Here is a 17,712-nt window from a genome sequence, read left to right as displayed (position 1 = left end):
TTTATTTCATTTCTAGTTTTATCCAGAAATAAAAACCTAATTCATTACATAATGTATCTTATCAATTTCGGTTTTCAAGTATTCAAGAAATGCAAACCAAGCATTTTCTTTTGTGGCAACAACACACTTATGGACTAAGCTTCAAAGACAGGGAAAAATTCACTTAAAATAACTGATACACTCTTCTGCCCAAAGACATAAGAACTAAGACGTAACACTGTAATCACGCAAATGGTATGTAATAAGAGAAGAAAAAAAAAAGACGGTCCAACACAATCTGTGTCTTCTTTTTAAAAAGATTCAAGAACAGATTCCCAGTAACAGGATATTCTGGAATCTAAGGAACTGCAGAAGAAAAGCCAGAGGAAGTTCCAGTTCCCTGCTGTTTTCCATAAATGTTCTGGTTGTTTACTTTGGATTTCCTTTGTACTTTAATGGGAGATTTTCTGCCTTTACATTCTTTCATAGTGATGACTATGTTTCTGGGTGTAACACATCCTTAAGCATCTTTTGTAAGGCTGGACAAGTGGTGACAAATTATTTCAGTTTATGTTTGTTGTGGAAGGTCTTTATGTAACCGTTATTCATAAACGAGAGTTTTGCAAAGTACAGTATTCTGAGTTGGCACTTTTTTCTCTCTTAAGACTTGGAATATATCTCACCATTCTCTCCTAGCTTGTAGGGTTTCTGATGACAAGTCAGCTGGGAGTTTAATTGGGGATTTTTTTTTTTTCCTGACTGAGTTAGACAGTGAGAAAGAGAGGCAGAGAGAAAGGTCTTCCTTCTGCTGGTTCACCCCCGAAATGGCCGCTATGGCCTGTGCGCTGCGCCGATCCGAAGCCAGGAGCCAGGTGCTTCCTCCTGATCTCCCATGCGGGTGCAGGGGCCCAAGCACTTGGGTCATCGTCCGCTGCCCTCCTGGGCCACAGCAGAGAGCTGGACTGGAAGAGGAGCAACCGGGACTAGAACCCGGTGCCCATATGGGATGCTAGCGCCGCAGGCGGATCAACCTAGTGAGCCACGGTGCCGGCCCCAATGGTGAGGATCTTTTCTGGTCATGTCTATTAGGAGTTCTACATGCTTCCTGTGCTTGAACGTCCCGTTCTTTCTCCACATTAGGGAAGTTTTTTGTAATTATTTCACTAAATAGGCTTCTATCTATTCTCTCTTTCCATGCCTTCAGGAACTCCTAAGACCTGTATGCTGGGTCATTTCATAGTATCCCATAAATCTCCAACACTGTTTTTTAGTTTTCTTTTTTTTTTTTTCAAGCTTTTTATTCAGTGAGAGGAATACACAGGAGAGTGAGGGCATTATTTCAGGGAGAAAGAGAGGTCTAGAAGCTAAGTTAAGTCCATTCCAGGCAGAGATCAGGTCAGGAGCGAGCCATGCAGAGCAATCATATGGTTATGAACAGCCACAGGTAGCTTAGTGCAGCAGCAAAGCAAACGCAGAAGGCAGGCTATCAGTCAAAGGAACAAGCAGCAGGAAAGCAGGGAGCGGGTGGCCCAATGGTCATGCGCCCATGGGGCAACAAGGGAAGGCTGTGTTTTAGTTTTCTAAGTTCTTCCTCTTTTTTTTTTTCGGCCTGACTGTAAAATGTCCCGAGATTTGTCTTCTGACTCACATATTCTTTCTTCTGCCTCATGGAGTTTGTTGTTACAGCTTTCCACTGCATTTTTTACTTGTTCTTTTGAAATCTTCGTTTCCAATGTTTCATTTTGATTTTTCTTTAAAATACCAATTTCTTGGGAAAAATGTTCATTCACGCCATGTATGGATTTCTTTAATTTGTGGATTTGCTTCTGATTACTTCTAAGTAATCCTAGAATCAACTTTTTGAATTCCATTTCCAGCACTTCTTCAATCTCTTCACTTTCACATTCCAGTACCAAGTGTTGAATTCCTTTGGAGGCTTCACATTGTCTTCCTTACTCTTGTTTCCTGAGTTGCTGTGTTTATTTCCGGGCATTTGTAGAGACACTTGTTAGTTTTTTTCCCCCTGTGATGGCTTTTATCTTTGGAGTATGCCTCTGTGGATAGTGGAGTGTCTGCTCTTTCAGCGAATATCTTGAAGCATGTGCTGGGTATGGCCAGGGAGCTCTGTTCAGTGCTCCAGGGTGAGAGGAGTGTCCTAAATGACACCAATATTGGGCATGGTGAATCTCTCTCTCTCTCTCACTCTCTCTATCTCTCTTTTATCAGAAGGGAGGATTAATCTATTCTTTTGACGTAGTCTCATGCTCCTCACCTCTTCTCTCCCAAGGAGACCAATGCCTGGTTCTTAGCCCTAGTGATATAATATTTGTTTGCACTGCCACCAGAACCACACAAAGGATCTATGAAGTCCTCTGTGTGAGCATGGATTCCCACAGCAATGAACCTCACCGGGGAATCAGGGAGCTCTGAGCATGTGGAGCCACCCACAGTGACTACCCAAAGACCCAGCCACACCCTGCACCCTGCACAAGCTGGTTCAGGGAAATATGTGTGTCCAAAATGGCATGAATGAGAAATACATGGTAAAGGGGCATGAGATTACTGAAAACAAATTTAAAAGTCCTACACACCAAAATATACCTTCACACACAAGATCACTCCATTTTTCTCTTTCCAGGGTATAAGCAGCTAACCTTTTCTACCTGAACACCAGAACTAAAGAGGGTACAAAAAGTTGACAGACAACTGGGGGCTGTTGCAGGCATTTTGGGAGTGGACGTACCGGTGGGAGCTCAGTCTCTCTTTAAAAGGGTAGACAGAGGAATTAGGCACTATCACAATAGGATTACCCCAGAGCCCTCTCTAAAACACTGGTTCCTGAGATCTTTGCCCAATATACCCTCACACTGCCTCTTTCTGCCTGCTCTTCCATTCACAATCTTTCTGTGGATTCTTTTTCCTAACCCATCACAACTACTCCACTTCCCCTCCTCTAGGAGTGGATCACTCTAAGGTCCTCTTGTGGAATCCCTGACTACCCCTCTGTATGTTGCAGAATCTTTAATCATAGAAGCCTAGCCTTTGCTTGGTTCTACTAACCTGGGTGCTCAGTACATTTTATATTCCATGGCCAAGTCCTAGTAGTTCCCCCAACAGAGAAGCTAAAATACCTCATTATGAGGTCCCTAAATTTCCTTCAACCACCATGCACTGAGTAGCTACTGTGGACTTGCCACTTTCCCGAAATAACTCAGTCTAGTAGGGGAAACCCACAAGTACAAGGTTATAACAGGCTGGTGTTGTGGTGTAGCAGGTAATGGTGCTGCCTGCGTCACTGGCATCCTAGTTGGTGCCAGTTTGAGTCCTAGTGGGTCCACCCCTGATCAGCCCCCTGCTGATGGTGTGGGAGAAGCAACAGGAGATGGCCCAAGTGTCTGGGCTCCTACCACCCGTGTTGGAGGCCTGGATGAAGCTCCTGTCTCCAGCCTGACTCAGTGTTGGCCACTGCAGCCATCTGGGGCGTGAACCAGCAGGTGGAAGATCTCTCTCTCTCTCTCCCTCTCCCTCTCCCCCACCCACCACTTCCACACACTCTCTTCCTCTCTCTCCCTCTTTTGTTCTCTCTCTGAAACTCCGACTCTCAAAATAAGTATTTTTTTTTTATTTTTTATTTTTTTTTTTTTTGATAGGCAGAGTGGACAGTGAGAGAGAGAGACAGAGAGAGAAAGGTCTTCCTTTGCCGTTGGTTCACCCTCCAATGGCCGCCGCTGCAGCCGGCGCACCGCGCTGATCCTGGCAGGAGCCAGGAGCCAGGTGCTTTTCCTGGTCTCCCATGGGGTGCAGGGCCCAAGCACCTGGGCCATCCTCCACTGCACTCCCTGGCCATAGCAGAGAGCTGGCCTGGAAGAGGGGCAACCGGGACAGAATCCGGCGCCCCAACCGGGACTAGAACCCGGTGTGCCGGCGCCGCAAGGTGGAGGATTAGCCTATTGAGCCACGGCGCCGGCTCAAAATAAGTATTTTTGAAAAGGTTATGACTACTGTGATTTTAGGAGCAGACTGTGGAAGTATTTCCAAGGAGCTTAGCACCCACATACGACTGTGAGGTGCTCCTAGTCTCTCAACATAGCATAGGCACTGGGTCTCAAACTGCCTAGCTGGAGTCCCACAGGGAGCTGGCTCAGGGAACGTCTCAGCCTCTCTGTGGACAAGACAGTCAAGTGAGATGGCACAGATTCTCAGCACCCAAGGAATATGGCAGTCTTATGGGCTGAGACTGGGAACTCTGTGAGTGCATGAGAGAGTGCAGGTTGTATCTGGGTCTCCGGGCAATCACTGTGTGTGGCTACACATGCTCAGAGCTCCCTGATTGCCCTAGGTGGGTCACTGCAACAGGATCCATGCTCATACTGTGGACTGCACAGATCCTTTGTGCAGTTCTTAGGGCAGCACAGATGATTATTGCACCCACTGTGGGCTAACACTTCCGCATTGATGACCTTTGAATACAGGAGCGGAGGGTGTGGTTATGACAACAAAGGTGGTCAGACCCTCTCTGCTGATAAAAAAAAGATCTACCAAGCCCAACTTGGGTGTCACCCTGGATAATCACCCAACCCTGGAGCACTGACAAGATCTTCCTGGCCACACCCAGCACATGTCTCTGGGTATTCACTGAAAGAGAAAACATTCCACTAAGCCACAGAGGAAGATAAAGAGACTACAAAGATAAAAGCCATCAGAGGAAAAATAATAACAAAAACGTATTTCAACAAATACTTAAACTCAGAAATTCAAGAAACAAAAATAGGGATAACCGCATGACCCAGCCAAAGGAACAGAACAAAGCATCAATATTAGAATATTAAGATGAAGAAACAGATGGAATGCCTGAAATAGAATTCAATAGAATAATCACAGAAGCAATGAGAAGCAAATCTATGAATTAAAGAAATCCATACATGACATGAATGAAAAATTTTCCAATGAAATTGAGATTTTAAAGAGAAATCAAAATGAAATATTAGAAATGTAGAAATCAATATTTCAAATAAACAATTCAGGGGAAAGTTTTAACAACCGACTTGGTGAGGCAAAAGAAAGAAAATCCAAGCTAGAAGAAAAGCTTTGGAAATTTTTCAGACAGTAATAAAAAAAGAAAGAAAGAAGGGGCTGGTGTTGTGGTGTAGTGGGTTAAAGCCCGGCCTGTAGTGACAGCATCCCATATGGTGCCAGTTTGAGTCCTGGCTGCTCCACTTCTGATCCAGCTCTCTGCTATGGCTGGGAAAGCAGTAGAAGATGGCCCAAGTCCTTGGGCCCCTGCACCCGGGTGGGAAACCCTGAAGAAGCTCCTTGCTCCTGCTTTGGATTGGCCCAGCTCCAAGCATTGCAGCCATTTGAGGGGTGAACTGGCAGAAGGTTCTATGTGTCTCTACTTATCTCTAACTCTACCTCTCAAGTGAATACATTTTGAAAAATATAAATATTAGATTCTAAAATGTGCACAAGAGTATTCCAGATTACTTTTAGAGGATCTCCTTTTAGACTCACAGCTAACTTCTCAAAAACCCTATAGACCAGGAGAGAATGGAGAGATACAGCCCAAGTCTCATGAGAAAAAACAAAACAAAACAAAACAAAACCCTGTCAACCCATGACACTCTGCTGTGCAAAGCTCTCATTTATGAATGAAGGTGAAATGAAGACCTTCCATAACAAACAGAAATTGAAAGAATTTGTTACCACTTGTCCAGCCTAACAAAAGATGCTTAAGGATGTGCTGCACACAGAAATACAAAAAGAGAGTCCTGATTATGGAAGAATGTGGAGGCAGAAAAACTCCCAATACAAAGGAACTCCAAACCAAACAATAGGAATATACACAGAAAAATAGCAGAGCCACGTTGTTATTTATCAATAGTAACCTTGTATGTAAATGGCCTAAACTCTCTAGTTAAAACATACAGACTGGCAGAATGGATTAATAAACAACCCATTTATTAACTGCCTACAAGAAACACATCTCACCAACAAAGACATATATAACTGAAAGTGAAAGGATGGAAAAAGATAGTCCATGCTAACGCAAAGCAAAAAAGAGCAGTGCAGCCATTATAATATCAGACAAAATGGACTTCAACACAAAACTGTTAAGAGACAAAGAAGGCCAGTGCCGCAGCTCACTAGGCTAATCCTCCGCCTTGCAGTGCCAGCACACCGGGTTCTAGTCCCGGTCGGGGCACCGGATTCTGTCCTGGTTGCCCCTCTTCCAGGCCAGCTCTCTGCTGTGGCTTGGGAGTGCAGTGGAGGATGGCCCAAGTCCTTGGTCCCTGCACCAAATGGGAGACCAGGATAAGCACCTGGCCCCCACCATCGCATCAGCGCTGTGCGCCGGCTGCAGCACGCCGGCCACGGTTGCCATTGGAGGGTGAACCAACGGCAAAAGGAGGACCTTTCTCTCTGTCTCTCTCTCACTGTCCAATATACCTGTCAAAAGAATAAAAAAAAAGAGAGAGACAAAGAAGATACTATGTAATGGTTAAAAGGTCAATTCAACAGGAAGATGTGACTACATAAATGTATATGCACCCAATTATAGGGAGCCTGGCTATTTAAAAGAAATGTTAGTGGATCTAATGGAGACATAGACTCCAATACAATAGTAATAGGGACTTCAACACACCACTTTATCAATGGACAAATCATCCAGACAGAAAATTCACAAAGCCCTGACCTGAAGTGCCAGCATCCCATGTGGGTGCCGGTTCTAATCCTGGCTGCTCCTCTTCCGATCCAGCTCTCTACTGGGATAGCAGTAGAAGATGGCTGGGATAGCAGTAGAAGATGTCACAAGTGCTTGGGCCCTTGCACCAATGTGAGAGACCTAGAAGGAGCTCCTGGCTTCATATTGGCACAGCTCTGGCCGTTGTGGCCATCTGGGGAGTGAACCTGCGGATGGAAGACCTCTCTTTTTGACTCTACCTCTCTCCCTCTAACTCTGTCTTTCAAATAAATAAAATAAATTTTAACAACAGAGCTAATTGACACCATGAACCAAATGGACCTAACTAATATATAGAGAACTTTTCATCCCACAGTTGCAGAGTACACATTCTTCTCATGAGTGCATGGAACTTTCTCTAGGATAGACCACATGCTAGGCCATAAAGCAAGCCTCAGCAAATTAAAAAAATAATTTAAAAATCAAAATTTTATCACACATCTTTTCTGACCACAAAGGAATGAAGCTGGGAATTTTTTTTAACTTTTATTTAGTAAATATAAATTTCCAAAGTACGGTTTATGGATTACATTGGCTTTCCCCCACAGCGGCCCCCCCCCCCCCCGGTAACTGGGAATTAACAACTCAAGAATCTCTAGAACATATGCAAACACATGGAGACTGAACAACATACTCCTGAATGAACAGTGGGTCATAGAAGAAATCAAAAGAGAAATCAAAAATTTTCTGGAAACAAATGAAGATGACAATACAACATATCAAACTTAGGAGATACATCAAAAAAGCAGTGTTAAGAGGGAGTTGATAGCCATCAGTGTGAAACGTAAAAGTAGTAGAAAGAATGAATTAAAATTAGAGAAGAAATAAACAAAATTGAAACAAAAAATACAAAAGATCAGTAAAATTAAAAGCTTTTTTGCAAAAAAAAATGAATACACCATTGGCCCAACAAAAAAGAAAGAGGGAGAAGACCTAAATCAATAGATTCAGAGATGAAAAAAGGAAATGTAGCAATATCTACCACAGAAATAAAAATAATCATCTGGAATTACTGCAACGAACTATATGCCAACAAATTAGAAAGTCTAGAAGAAATGGATACATTACTGGACACATACAAACCACCAAAATTGAGCCTGACGACACAAGTCATAGAAAACCTTAACAGACCAATAACCAAGATGGTGATGGAATCAGTAATAAAGACCTTCCCAACAAAGAAAAGACCAGGACTGAATGGCTTCACTGCTGAATTCTACCAGACATTTAAAGAAGAACTAATCTCATTTTTTCTTGAGCTATTCATAACACCTGAAAGTGAAGGAGTCTTCCCAAATTCCTTCTACGAAGCCAGCACCACCTTAATTCCTAAACCAGAAAAAGATACAAAAGAGAAAGAGAATTATAGACCAACATACCAGAAAAACATAGACACAAAAGTCCTCAGTAAAATACTAGCTAATCAAATGCAACAACACATCAGAGAAATCATTCACCCAGACTAAGTGGGATTTATCCCTGGTATGCAGGTATGGTTCAACATTCGTCAACCAATGAAAGTGGTATATCACATTAACAAACTGAAGAACAAAAACCATATGATTATTTCAATAGATGTAGGGAAAGCATTTGATAAAATACAACATCCTTCCATGATGAAAATCTTAAGCAAACTGGGTGTAGAAGGAACATTCCTCAATACGATCCAAGGCAATTTATGACAAACCCATAGCCAGCATCTTATTGAATGGAAGCATTCCCACTTAGATCCAGAACCAGACAAGAATGCCCACTCTCACTATTACTACTTAATACAGTCCTGGAAGTTTTAGCCAGAGCCATTAGGCAAGAAAAAGAATTTAAAGGGAAACAAATTGGAAAGGAAGAAGTCAAACTATCCCTATTTGCAGATGGCGTGATTCTATAGATAGGGAACCAAAAGATTCCACTAAGAAACTACCGGATTTCATAAACGAGTTTGGTAAAGTGGCAGGATATAAAATTAATTATAAATAATTAAATATAAAATTACACAAAAATCAATAGCCTTTGTATACACAAACAATGCCATGGCTAAGAAAGAACTTCTAAGATCAATCCCGTTCACAATAGCTACAAAAAATTAAATATTACCTCAGAATAATTTTATCCAAGGATGTCAGAGATCTCTACAATGGAAATTACAAAACTTTAAAGTAAGAAATAGAAGAAAACACATAAATGGAAAAATCTTCCATGTTGGTGGGTTGGAAGAATTAATATAATCAAAATGTCCATACTACCAAATTCAGAGGCATCACAATACCAGATTTCAAGACACACTACAGGGCAGTTTTAATAATTAAACAAAGCCTGGTACTGGCACAAAAACAGATGGGTAGACCAAAAGAACAGAACAGAAACTCCAGAAATCAATCCACACATCTACAACCAACGTATCCTTGAAAAGGAGCTAAAATCAATCGCTGGAGTAAGGACAGTCTCTTCAACAAAGGAACCTAACTGATATCTAAAGAACTTTTCATCCAACAGTTGCAAAATACACATTCTTCTCATGAGTGCATGGAACTTTGTCTAGGATAGACTATATGCTAAGCCAAAAAGTATGGAGCATGTGCCAAAGTATCAAGCTAGACTCCTACTTTACACCTTACATAAAAATCCACTCAAAATGGATCAATGACCTATATCTATGATGTATTACCATGAAATTACTTGAGAACACTGGGGAAGATCTGCAAGACATTGGCATAGGCAAAGACATCTTTAAAAAAGACCACAGAAGCACAGGCATTCAAAGCCAAAATTGACAAATAGTATTACATCAAGCTGAGGTGCTTCTGCACTGCTCAAGAAACACTCAGCAAAGTAAAGAGGCAACTGACAGGATGTGTGAAAATATTTGCAAACTACAAAACTGACAAAGGATTAATATCCAGAACCTATAAAGAGCTCACAAACTCAACAAGAACAAAACAAACAATACAGTTAAGAAATGGTCAAAGGACTTGAGTAGACAGTTTTCAAGAGAGGAAATACAAATGACCAACAGACACATGAAGAAACGCTCAGGAGCACTAGCCATCAAGGAAATGCAAATCCAAACCACAATGAGCTTTCACCTCAACCCAGCTAGAATGGCTGTCATACAGAAGTCAACCAACAATAAATGCTGGCATGCATGTGGGGAAAAGAGTACTCTATTCCACTGTGGGTGGGAATGTAAACTGGTACAGCCACTGTGGAAGTGGAGATACCTCAGAAAGCTGAAAATAAATCTACCATATGACCCAGCAAGCCCACATTTGGGAATTGTCTTAAGGACATAAAATCAGCACATGAAAAAGTTATCTGTGCCCCCTTGTTCACTGCAGCACAATTCACAATAGCTAAGATATGGAATCAACCCAGATGTCCATCAGCTGAAGACTGCATAAAGAAATTTAGGCACATATACACTATTGAATACTACTCAGCAGTAAAAAATAAATAAATAAATAAAATCCTGCATTTTGCAACAAAATGGCTGCATCTGGAAACTATTATACTTAGTGAAATAAGCCAGTTCTATAAAAACCAGGTACTATATATTTTCCACCTCCTAATCTATGTGTGATTGACAGAGTATCTAAAATGTAATGTTTAGGAGTGATAATGAAATTCTGAGATTCCATGATTGTTACAGCCCTTGTCTCTACTGTTGAGGATTTGTTATGTTCTTCCCTCATACTCTTTGTTGAACTCTTTACTTAGTGTAGGGTTAATCTTATGAGTATAAAGTAAACTTAAAATAGATCTTTGTAAAAATTAAGAGTGAGACTAAGAGAGAGTAGAGGAAGAAGGTTGGGAACATGGGCAGGAGGTAGGGTAGGATGGGAAGAATCATCACTATGTTCCTAAATCTGTATATGTGGAATACATGAAATTGGCATACCTTAAATAAAAATTTAAACAAAGAAAGAAGCTATGGAATTTAGACTACATCTTGGGGTTAACGGGAAGGTGCTGAAGGGATTACAGAGGGATAATGATTTGTCCTTCAGAGAGAAATTTTTTGATCAACAATGGGTAATGAGAAGGGATAGGGAGCAAATCCTGGGAGTCACAAAATACACTGTGCAGCTTGAGCAGCATCCATTTCTTCTAGGAACAAAGAGGAGGAGGAGACACGTTATAGCAATGGCTGTTTTAATTACCTCCTATTCGTTTTATTAGAGAGGAAGCGGTTCCTGCTTTAGGCTGTGGCTGTGCAGACCACAAACATGGAACAATTGACACTGGACAGATGACGCTGACAACAACTTATTAATCAAATATACTCAGAGTATAGAAGAAGAGAGCACTGTATGCCACGCAAGGTATCATGGAAGCTGCCACTGGGAACAGACTGAAGAAGCAAGGGCTGTGTCAGGCAGGCTTTAGAGTATCAAGAAGCTGGGGTGACTCCTGGTTAGCATAAGACGTGATTGGCTTCTTTGCAGGTTTTTGCGGGCTTGCAGAGAACTAGATTTCTCTACTTAAGGATAAATAGGAACTGTGCACGCTTCTATTGACAAGAAATGTTATTTGGCTGGAGGACCTTCTCTGCAGAACAGAGTGGAGAGGGGACATATGCCCAGGCCATTTGAAGTTGTCTCAATTTGACCAGACTGCTGGTGATCTGTGCAGTAGCTTTTGCAGGGTGAAGACGGTATGGTGTGCAATGAATAAAAACAAAGATTATTTAAAGAATGGGGGGACAGAAGGAATCTCTCTGCGAGCAGAGGAGGAACATCTCTGCCTTTCCCAGTGGCTTTTCTTTCCTCCAGATAACACTGTCTCACTGTGTCATCAAGTGGATATTTGTCCACATCGGCACAGGCCATTTCACCTATGTAGCGGTATGCATGAAGCTATCTCTCACAAGGGAGGAGAAGGAGAAACGTCCCGTGCGATAAAAGATAAAAGATCCTTGTCTATTTCTTGGAACACCATGTTCAAGGCTCTGTGGCGTGAGCCTCCCCATGAGCTAAGGCATGAGAAGACTGTTCTCTGCATCCTTGACCTTCCGAGGAATGCAGGCAAGAAACTTCCAAGGTCTTTGTGGTGTGAGCCTTCCCATGAGCCAATGCATAGAGGACTGCTCCCAGCATCCTCAGCCTTCAAAGGAAGGCAGGCACGATGCTGCTGCCTCGGTCCTCAAGAGATAGCCACGATGTTGCCCAGGTGGTCCCTGGCAGCAGACATCAAGACAGCACAGAAAATCTGGCATTAATTTTAGGGCTTATACCACAATTCACCTCTTGATGCTTTGATGTAAAGTAAGACCCCAGGAGGGACAGATACTACCAGAGAGAAGGAATAGAAGAACAATCTCTGTGGGAAGAGCAGTAGGTACATGACACGCAGCAGAGGACCACAATGGCTATAGCTGGAGTTTCGAAGCCTGTGCAGAGCTGTAGGCTCCATTTGGTTGGGAACAGGCAAGAGAAAAGTTCTGTCATTTCTAGTACGATTGGCATGCTATTTAGTATCTGAACAACATTATGAAATACTTTAATATCAGTTGTATCCAATTGAGGTGCTGCTGCACTTGGCCAGGATTGTTGATTCATATACAAGCAATTCCATGAAACTAACATATTTCTCCTTGTGTAGTTACTAGATAGTCAAAGCAAAGAAACAGTTCATCTGGACTAGGGACCCTTGGCTCTCAGTGAACAGCTGAGGAGGCTTGATGCAAGCGTGAGGATAGAGGCATGGCCATTTGCTGGTTGGCAGTGAATGAGTTTTGATGGCTGGGCTAAGGCAGTGATGTTTAATGCTATATTACTGGTGCCAAATATGGTGGTGGTACCTATGGAAAAGGAGTTCAAGAACCCAGCTCTGACTGTGGGGCAGGATTTAGAAGAGTCTGTGGGAACTATTTAATCAGTGGGAAGGATTGAAACTTGCCTGGGACCCTCTTTAAATGAGCTTATCTTTCTTGCCATTGCTATTGCTCTTCTTTTTGGAATTGCCATTTCTTCGAGCAATCTTCTTGGCTTGTTCCAAGTGGCAGGTGGCCTCTGAAGTTCTATAGCTTCTACTGAATTCCTTTGTTCATGGCCTTCTACCTGTACCACCTCTTGGCCTCCACTGCATCCAGTCAGGACTGGCTAGCAGTTCTAAGAGAAATGCTTTTGTAAGACATGAAACTGCTCTTTTTCAGGTGACCACTCTCTGTAGGATGGGAAAGTAGCCAATTCACTGTTTAGTTGTGAGAACTGTATAAAGCCACCTACTAGGCCAAGTACAAAAATGAATTGTCCTTGAAAATTTACATTTCTCAATGAACAATTTGGAGGACAGCAGTACAAATGAGTTATTTTTAAGAGGACTATGTACCCACAAGAATACCTTTAAACCTCAGTTGTGATAAGCCTCTATCAAACTGCTTGTCTTAGTGAAAAACCATTTAAAAGCATCGCCTCTGGCTGCGGTCAGATGCTTTTTGAAGAATTACACAATGCTTACCATTTGGCCAATGCTGACTTGATCCTGTTAACAATTAGCAGCAATCTAGAAATTAGAATTATTCTATTCCACAGCTGCATTACTAACTATGAGGTTGTTATCGCTTTATTTCAAAGCTACCCTAACTTCTCCTATTCTCCAATTTACCTGGTAAAGCTGAAGATATCTGAGTAGATGATGAACACAAGCAAATACATGATTTTAGAAATGAAGCTGATGCAGGAGGCAGCTGGGGTCTGCGAGAAATAGCAAGAAAAAGGAAAATTCAGAAAGAGTCAGAAAAAGCTAAAGCTGCTTTAGTTGCTTGAACTGAAATGGTTTGTTTTACTTGCTAAAGATACCAGCTTGAAAAGTAGCTAGCTTACAGACTACCTGCCTGCATGCAGGAGATAAAGACCAGTCCAGGCCACATCCAAGGAGAGAGCAGCTGAAGCTCATCTTGAAAAAGACATGAGGCATTGTATCAGAGAACTTTCAGCTTGGGCCTCCCTGACAACATCTCTCCACCCCCATCTTCTGCCACAAGTTACCTGACAGTGACCCTCCTCCCTCTCTAAATTGGCTATAAATTAAGAATCCAAATTAAATTTGCACTCCAAATTCTTCCCACAGGCAGGCTCTTACAGTTTTTTGGCTTTATAGCCCTGAACTCTTCTCAGAGGCCTGCTTCCATTCTCTTTGTGGAATATATTTTGCTTGATATAGTACATCTTTGTTGCCTACGCTTGCTACCTCTGTGAGTTGCATTCAACTCATTGTATGAGGCTTTGAAAAACTTGCCCTCCATGCCTACAACAAACCTATTGCACTGAAACATTTACTGTATGACTAGAAGTATTGTTTAGTGAGCATGTTATCTCAAATGGTGTTGAAGTTTCTAGAAGTTTAATTAAATGGTGTTAAAACCACTTTTTACCAAATTTTGAAAATTGTTGTAGTAATTAGCATGCATTTGCTGTGGCCCTGAGTATCTAATGTATTAATAAATTCCTTTTAAAAAAGAAGCAGAAGAATAAATGATATATAATTTTGTGTTATAACATATTATTAAAACTATTCTTTCTAGGATTGTGGGATTTCACGTCTCTTTCTTTCCTTTTTTGTTCTCTCACTCTCTCTCCTTTTCTCTCTGGTCTCTGGTGATATAAAATATAATTTCAAATTAAAATACTCAGATAACTGACTATAACCAAATTATCTCCCAGAGGAGTAGGAGGAAATTTCAATGAGGAAAGTAAATTATAAATTTTAGACATTACTGTGCAAACCTAAAATGATGCTACTGGAAATGTTAATAATTTACCAAGAGTCAGAGTATACATCATCGATTTTCTTTCTCTTGTCAACAATTTACCCATTGACCCAATACACTTTTAAGGACTGACCTAACAGACATTATGATAATTAATCTAACTACAATCTTACTTGAGTTAGAAGGTTATGTGGTAGATGTTCACACTGGAAAATTCCAAGTTATTAGAAGGTGATGTCAGTTTTAGTTCTGTTGATGTAATTTAGTGTAATGGCCACACCTTGTTCTAAGATAAAGGAATGTCTCCAAACGTAGGATGACTGACGCAGGTATACAAAATAGTTTGAGGGTGAGAAAAGAGAGAAAACACAAAAAGGGCAAGGACAGAAGAATGGGGAAATAGAGGAAAGGTGGAGAGGGTGAATCTGAGCCAAGGGAGAAAATTCTGTGGAGGTGGGTGGGGTAAGAGGTGGAGCTGGGACCAGTGACGCAAGAACTCAGTGGTAGCCCAGGGGATATAAAAGCCTGGTGGAGTCAGGTAGAAGCAGCATCCTGGAGCCCAGGGTAAGCACCCAGGCCCACTTCAGTCGGCGAAAGCACAGGCGGCTGCCAAAGACAGCAGAGAAACCCGGAGCAGAAGAGACCAGCCGAGGATGCCTGCCCTCTTGTTCTGCCTTCTAGGATTCTGTCTCCTCCAGGGCCAAGTTACCGGAAGAGTCACGTATGAATGGATGATGGAGAATGTTAAGATATGCCGTAATGATTTTGTCAGAACCGCGATCGAAGTCTGTGGCCATGTCCACTTGGAAAGAGAGTCTCCGAGTCCAGAAAACCCCTTTCTGAGTTCTGGACCAGCTGCAGGTGAGTACTTCTATCCTTCGACAATTCTGCCTAGAAAAAGGAGCCTGGTTTTCTCTGATCAGCAGCAATTGGGTATTTACACTTAGATTTACATGTCCTGGCTTCTTTGCTTCCATTATTTCAAAATTAACACCTTATTGAACAAGCTGAAGGACAGTTTTGCTGTCCATGAAGAAGAGCAGCATGCTCTGATTCAGGTTTGTTAACTACTATTTTAGCTTTACCAGAATTTCTCATTTCCTTGGGCTAAAATTGTCAAATTAAATAATTGAGATAAGTAAGGTTAGGAGATTTACACAACAGAAAGATTTTGAAGCAGATGTTTTCTTTTTATATTATATATATATATCATATATATAAACGTATATGATATAATATATATATATATATATATATATATATATATATATATTACTTCCTCCCTGGCCGTACCAGCAACATGGAAACAGTCCATGAAACTTTAACTAAAATGAATGGGTATTAAGAAGAAGGAAGATGTTAGCTAGTTGCACCACGATCCCAGCCCAAGTTTCAAAGTTTGCATCTGGCCAGCATAATGCATGATCCACAACACTGGAACAAACACCATACAGAGTACATTAGTACACACACGTGACAGCCAATGCTAATCTCTTCTGGAAGTCTATGACTATTGATTGGTGTTCATTTAACCCATTTCTCTAATATAAACTGAAATCGATTTTCAGTAAATACTCTGGGGAGAGAAATTGTTACATATACATTTGAGGGCTGTCAGAGACTTATATCCCCTGTTGATTCTATCAGAGCTTTTAGAAATTCTACCTTGGGGTCAGCATTCTGGCATAGCCGGTAAAGCTACCACTTGCGATGCTGGAATCCCACATGGGCACCAGTTGAGTCTCAGCTGCTCCACTTCCAGTCTAGCTCTATGCTAACACAGCTGGGAAAGAAGCTGAAGATGGCCTAAGGGCTTGGGCCTCTGCACGCCCATAGGAGACCCAGATGAGGTCCCTGGCTCTTGACTTTGGCCTGGGTCAGACCTGGCCATTGTAGTCATTTGGGAAATGAACCAGTGGATGGAAGATCTCTCTGTGCCCCCGCCCCGCCCTGCCCTGTAACTCTGCTTCCAAATAAATAAGGAGAACTTTACATATAAAAAAGAAATTCTTGCCACCATGATTTGAAAACTTAAATAAGCAATTTTCTTTTCAAAGGTTACTCTCAGAATTCAGAAGTTGCCTAGCAATGGAATAAAATTACTCAGGTTGAAAAAAAATCCAGTTATGGTTAAACTGAGTGTTTCTGATGATCAACATTACTTCAGACAGTTGACAGATCTATGTCAGACAGTGAAAAGTACTATATTGAAAGCAATGAAGGGATGAGAGAGATTACAGAAGCCAAGTGGAGTAAGCAGAAGAATGCTAGGATTGTAGTACTTCAATCTATAAGTATAATAAATGGTTCAGATATTAAGACACTTGCTGATTGTTTCAATATTCAATTAGATTGAGACAGTGCTTTCCATTTCTCTGCATAGGCACATGCAATCTGTCTGATACTCCTTGATATTCATATTTTTCTTTCTACCCCCCAATTTCTTTAACTTAATAGAAACTGTGCCATCATCCATCAAGAAAGATGCAGAAAATGCAAATACTATGTTGGAATCCATTCCTAACTTGCCACAGGAGCTGACGGCAACACTATTTGAGAAGCAGCCATCAAAGCTGTATCTACAATACCTACCTACATTGAAGAAGTCAAATGTTAGTTTTGAAGAATTTAAGAAAATTATTCAGAATATACAAAGAGGAGTGGAAGGTAGCAGGGCTTCAGAATCGAATACTTTCTCCCGAAAAAAGAGACAGTTCTCTGAGAGTCTGCCTGAAGAATGTTGCAAATATGGTTGTCCCAGATATTATCTTCTTATGTATTGCTGAGATGGAGATAACTGCATAGATTTCACATAATTTTCACGTGTATTTCACATGTATTCTTGATATTTTCACTTATAATTCTGTCAGGATGCTACTGATTACTAGAATATAAGACCTCCACAGCTGAAGGTTTGTGCATTGTTCATTTTATAATAAATGGTATGTCTGTGCAGTGCTGGTATTGCTTTTGCTTTTTAAAGTATGACAAAATTTCCCTATAAAGAGACAGTTGGCAATGTATGCAGCTACAGCATAGATAGCTATTCAAATAGTACAATAAGGGACCAGTGCATTGGCTCACGTGGTTCATCCTCTGCCTGCTGTGCCGGCATCCCTTAGGGGCACCGGTTCTAGTCCTGGCTATTCCTCTTCCAGTCCAGCTCTCTGCTGTGGACTGGAAGTGCAGTGGAGGATGGCCCAAGTGCTTGGGCCCTGCACCCACATGGGAGACCAGGGAGAAGCACCTGGCTCCTGGCTTTGGATCGGTGCAGGGCCAGCTG

General features: G+C 41.6%; 1 protein-coding gene across 1 annotated transcript; it reads left to right on the top strand.

The window, feature by feature from the left end:
* Positions 1–14,992: 14,992 nt before the first annotated feature.
* Positions 14,993–17,384, top strand: RLN1 (relaxin 1). Its single transcript, NM_001082320.1, is given in 2 exon segments — positions 14,993–15,290; positions 16,887–17,384. Coding segments are annotated over 2 exon segments (537 nt in total). The 5' UTR covers positions 14,993–15,082; the 3' UTR covers positions 17,216–17,384.
* Positions 17,385–17,712: the final 328 nt, after the last annotated feature.

This window comes from Oryctolagus cuniculus, chromosome 1 (assembly GCF_051225735.1).
Source record: "Oryctolagus cuniculus isolate XC-2025 breed Fujian yellow rabbit chromosome 1, ASM5122573v1, whole genome shotgun sequence".
Classification (NCBI taxonomy): Eukaryota; Metazoa; Chordata; class Mammalia; order Lagomorpha; family Leporidae; genus Oryctolagus; species Oryctolagus cuniculus.
The sequence above is the reverse complement of the archived record's forward strand: the minus strand, read 5'-3'. Positions and strand labels throughout refer to the sequence as shown.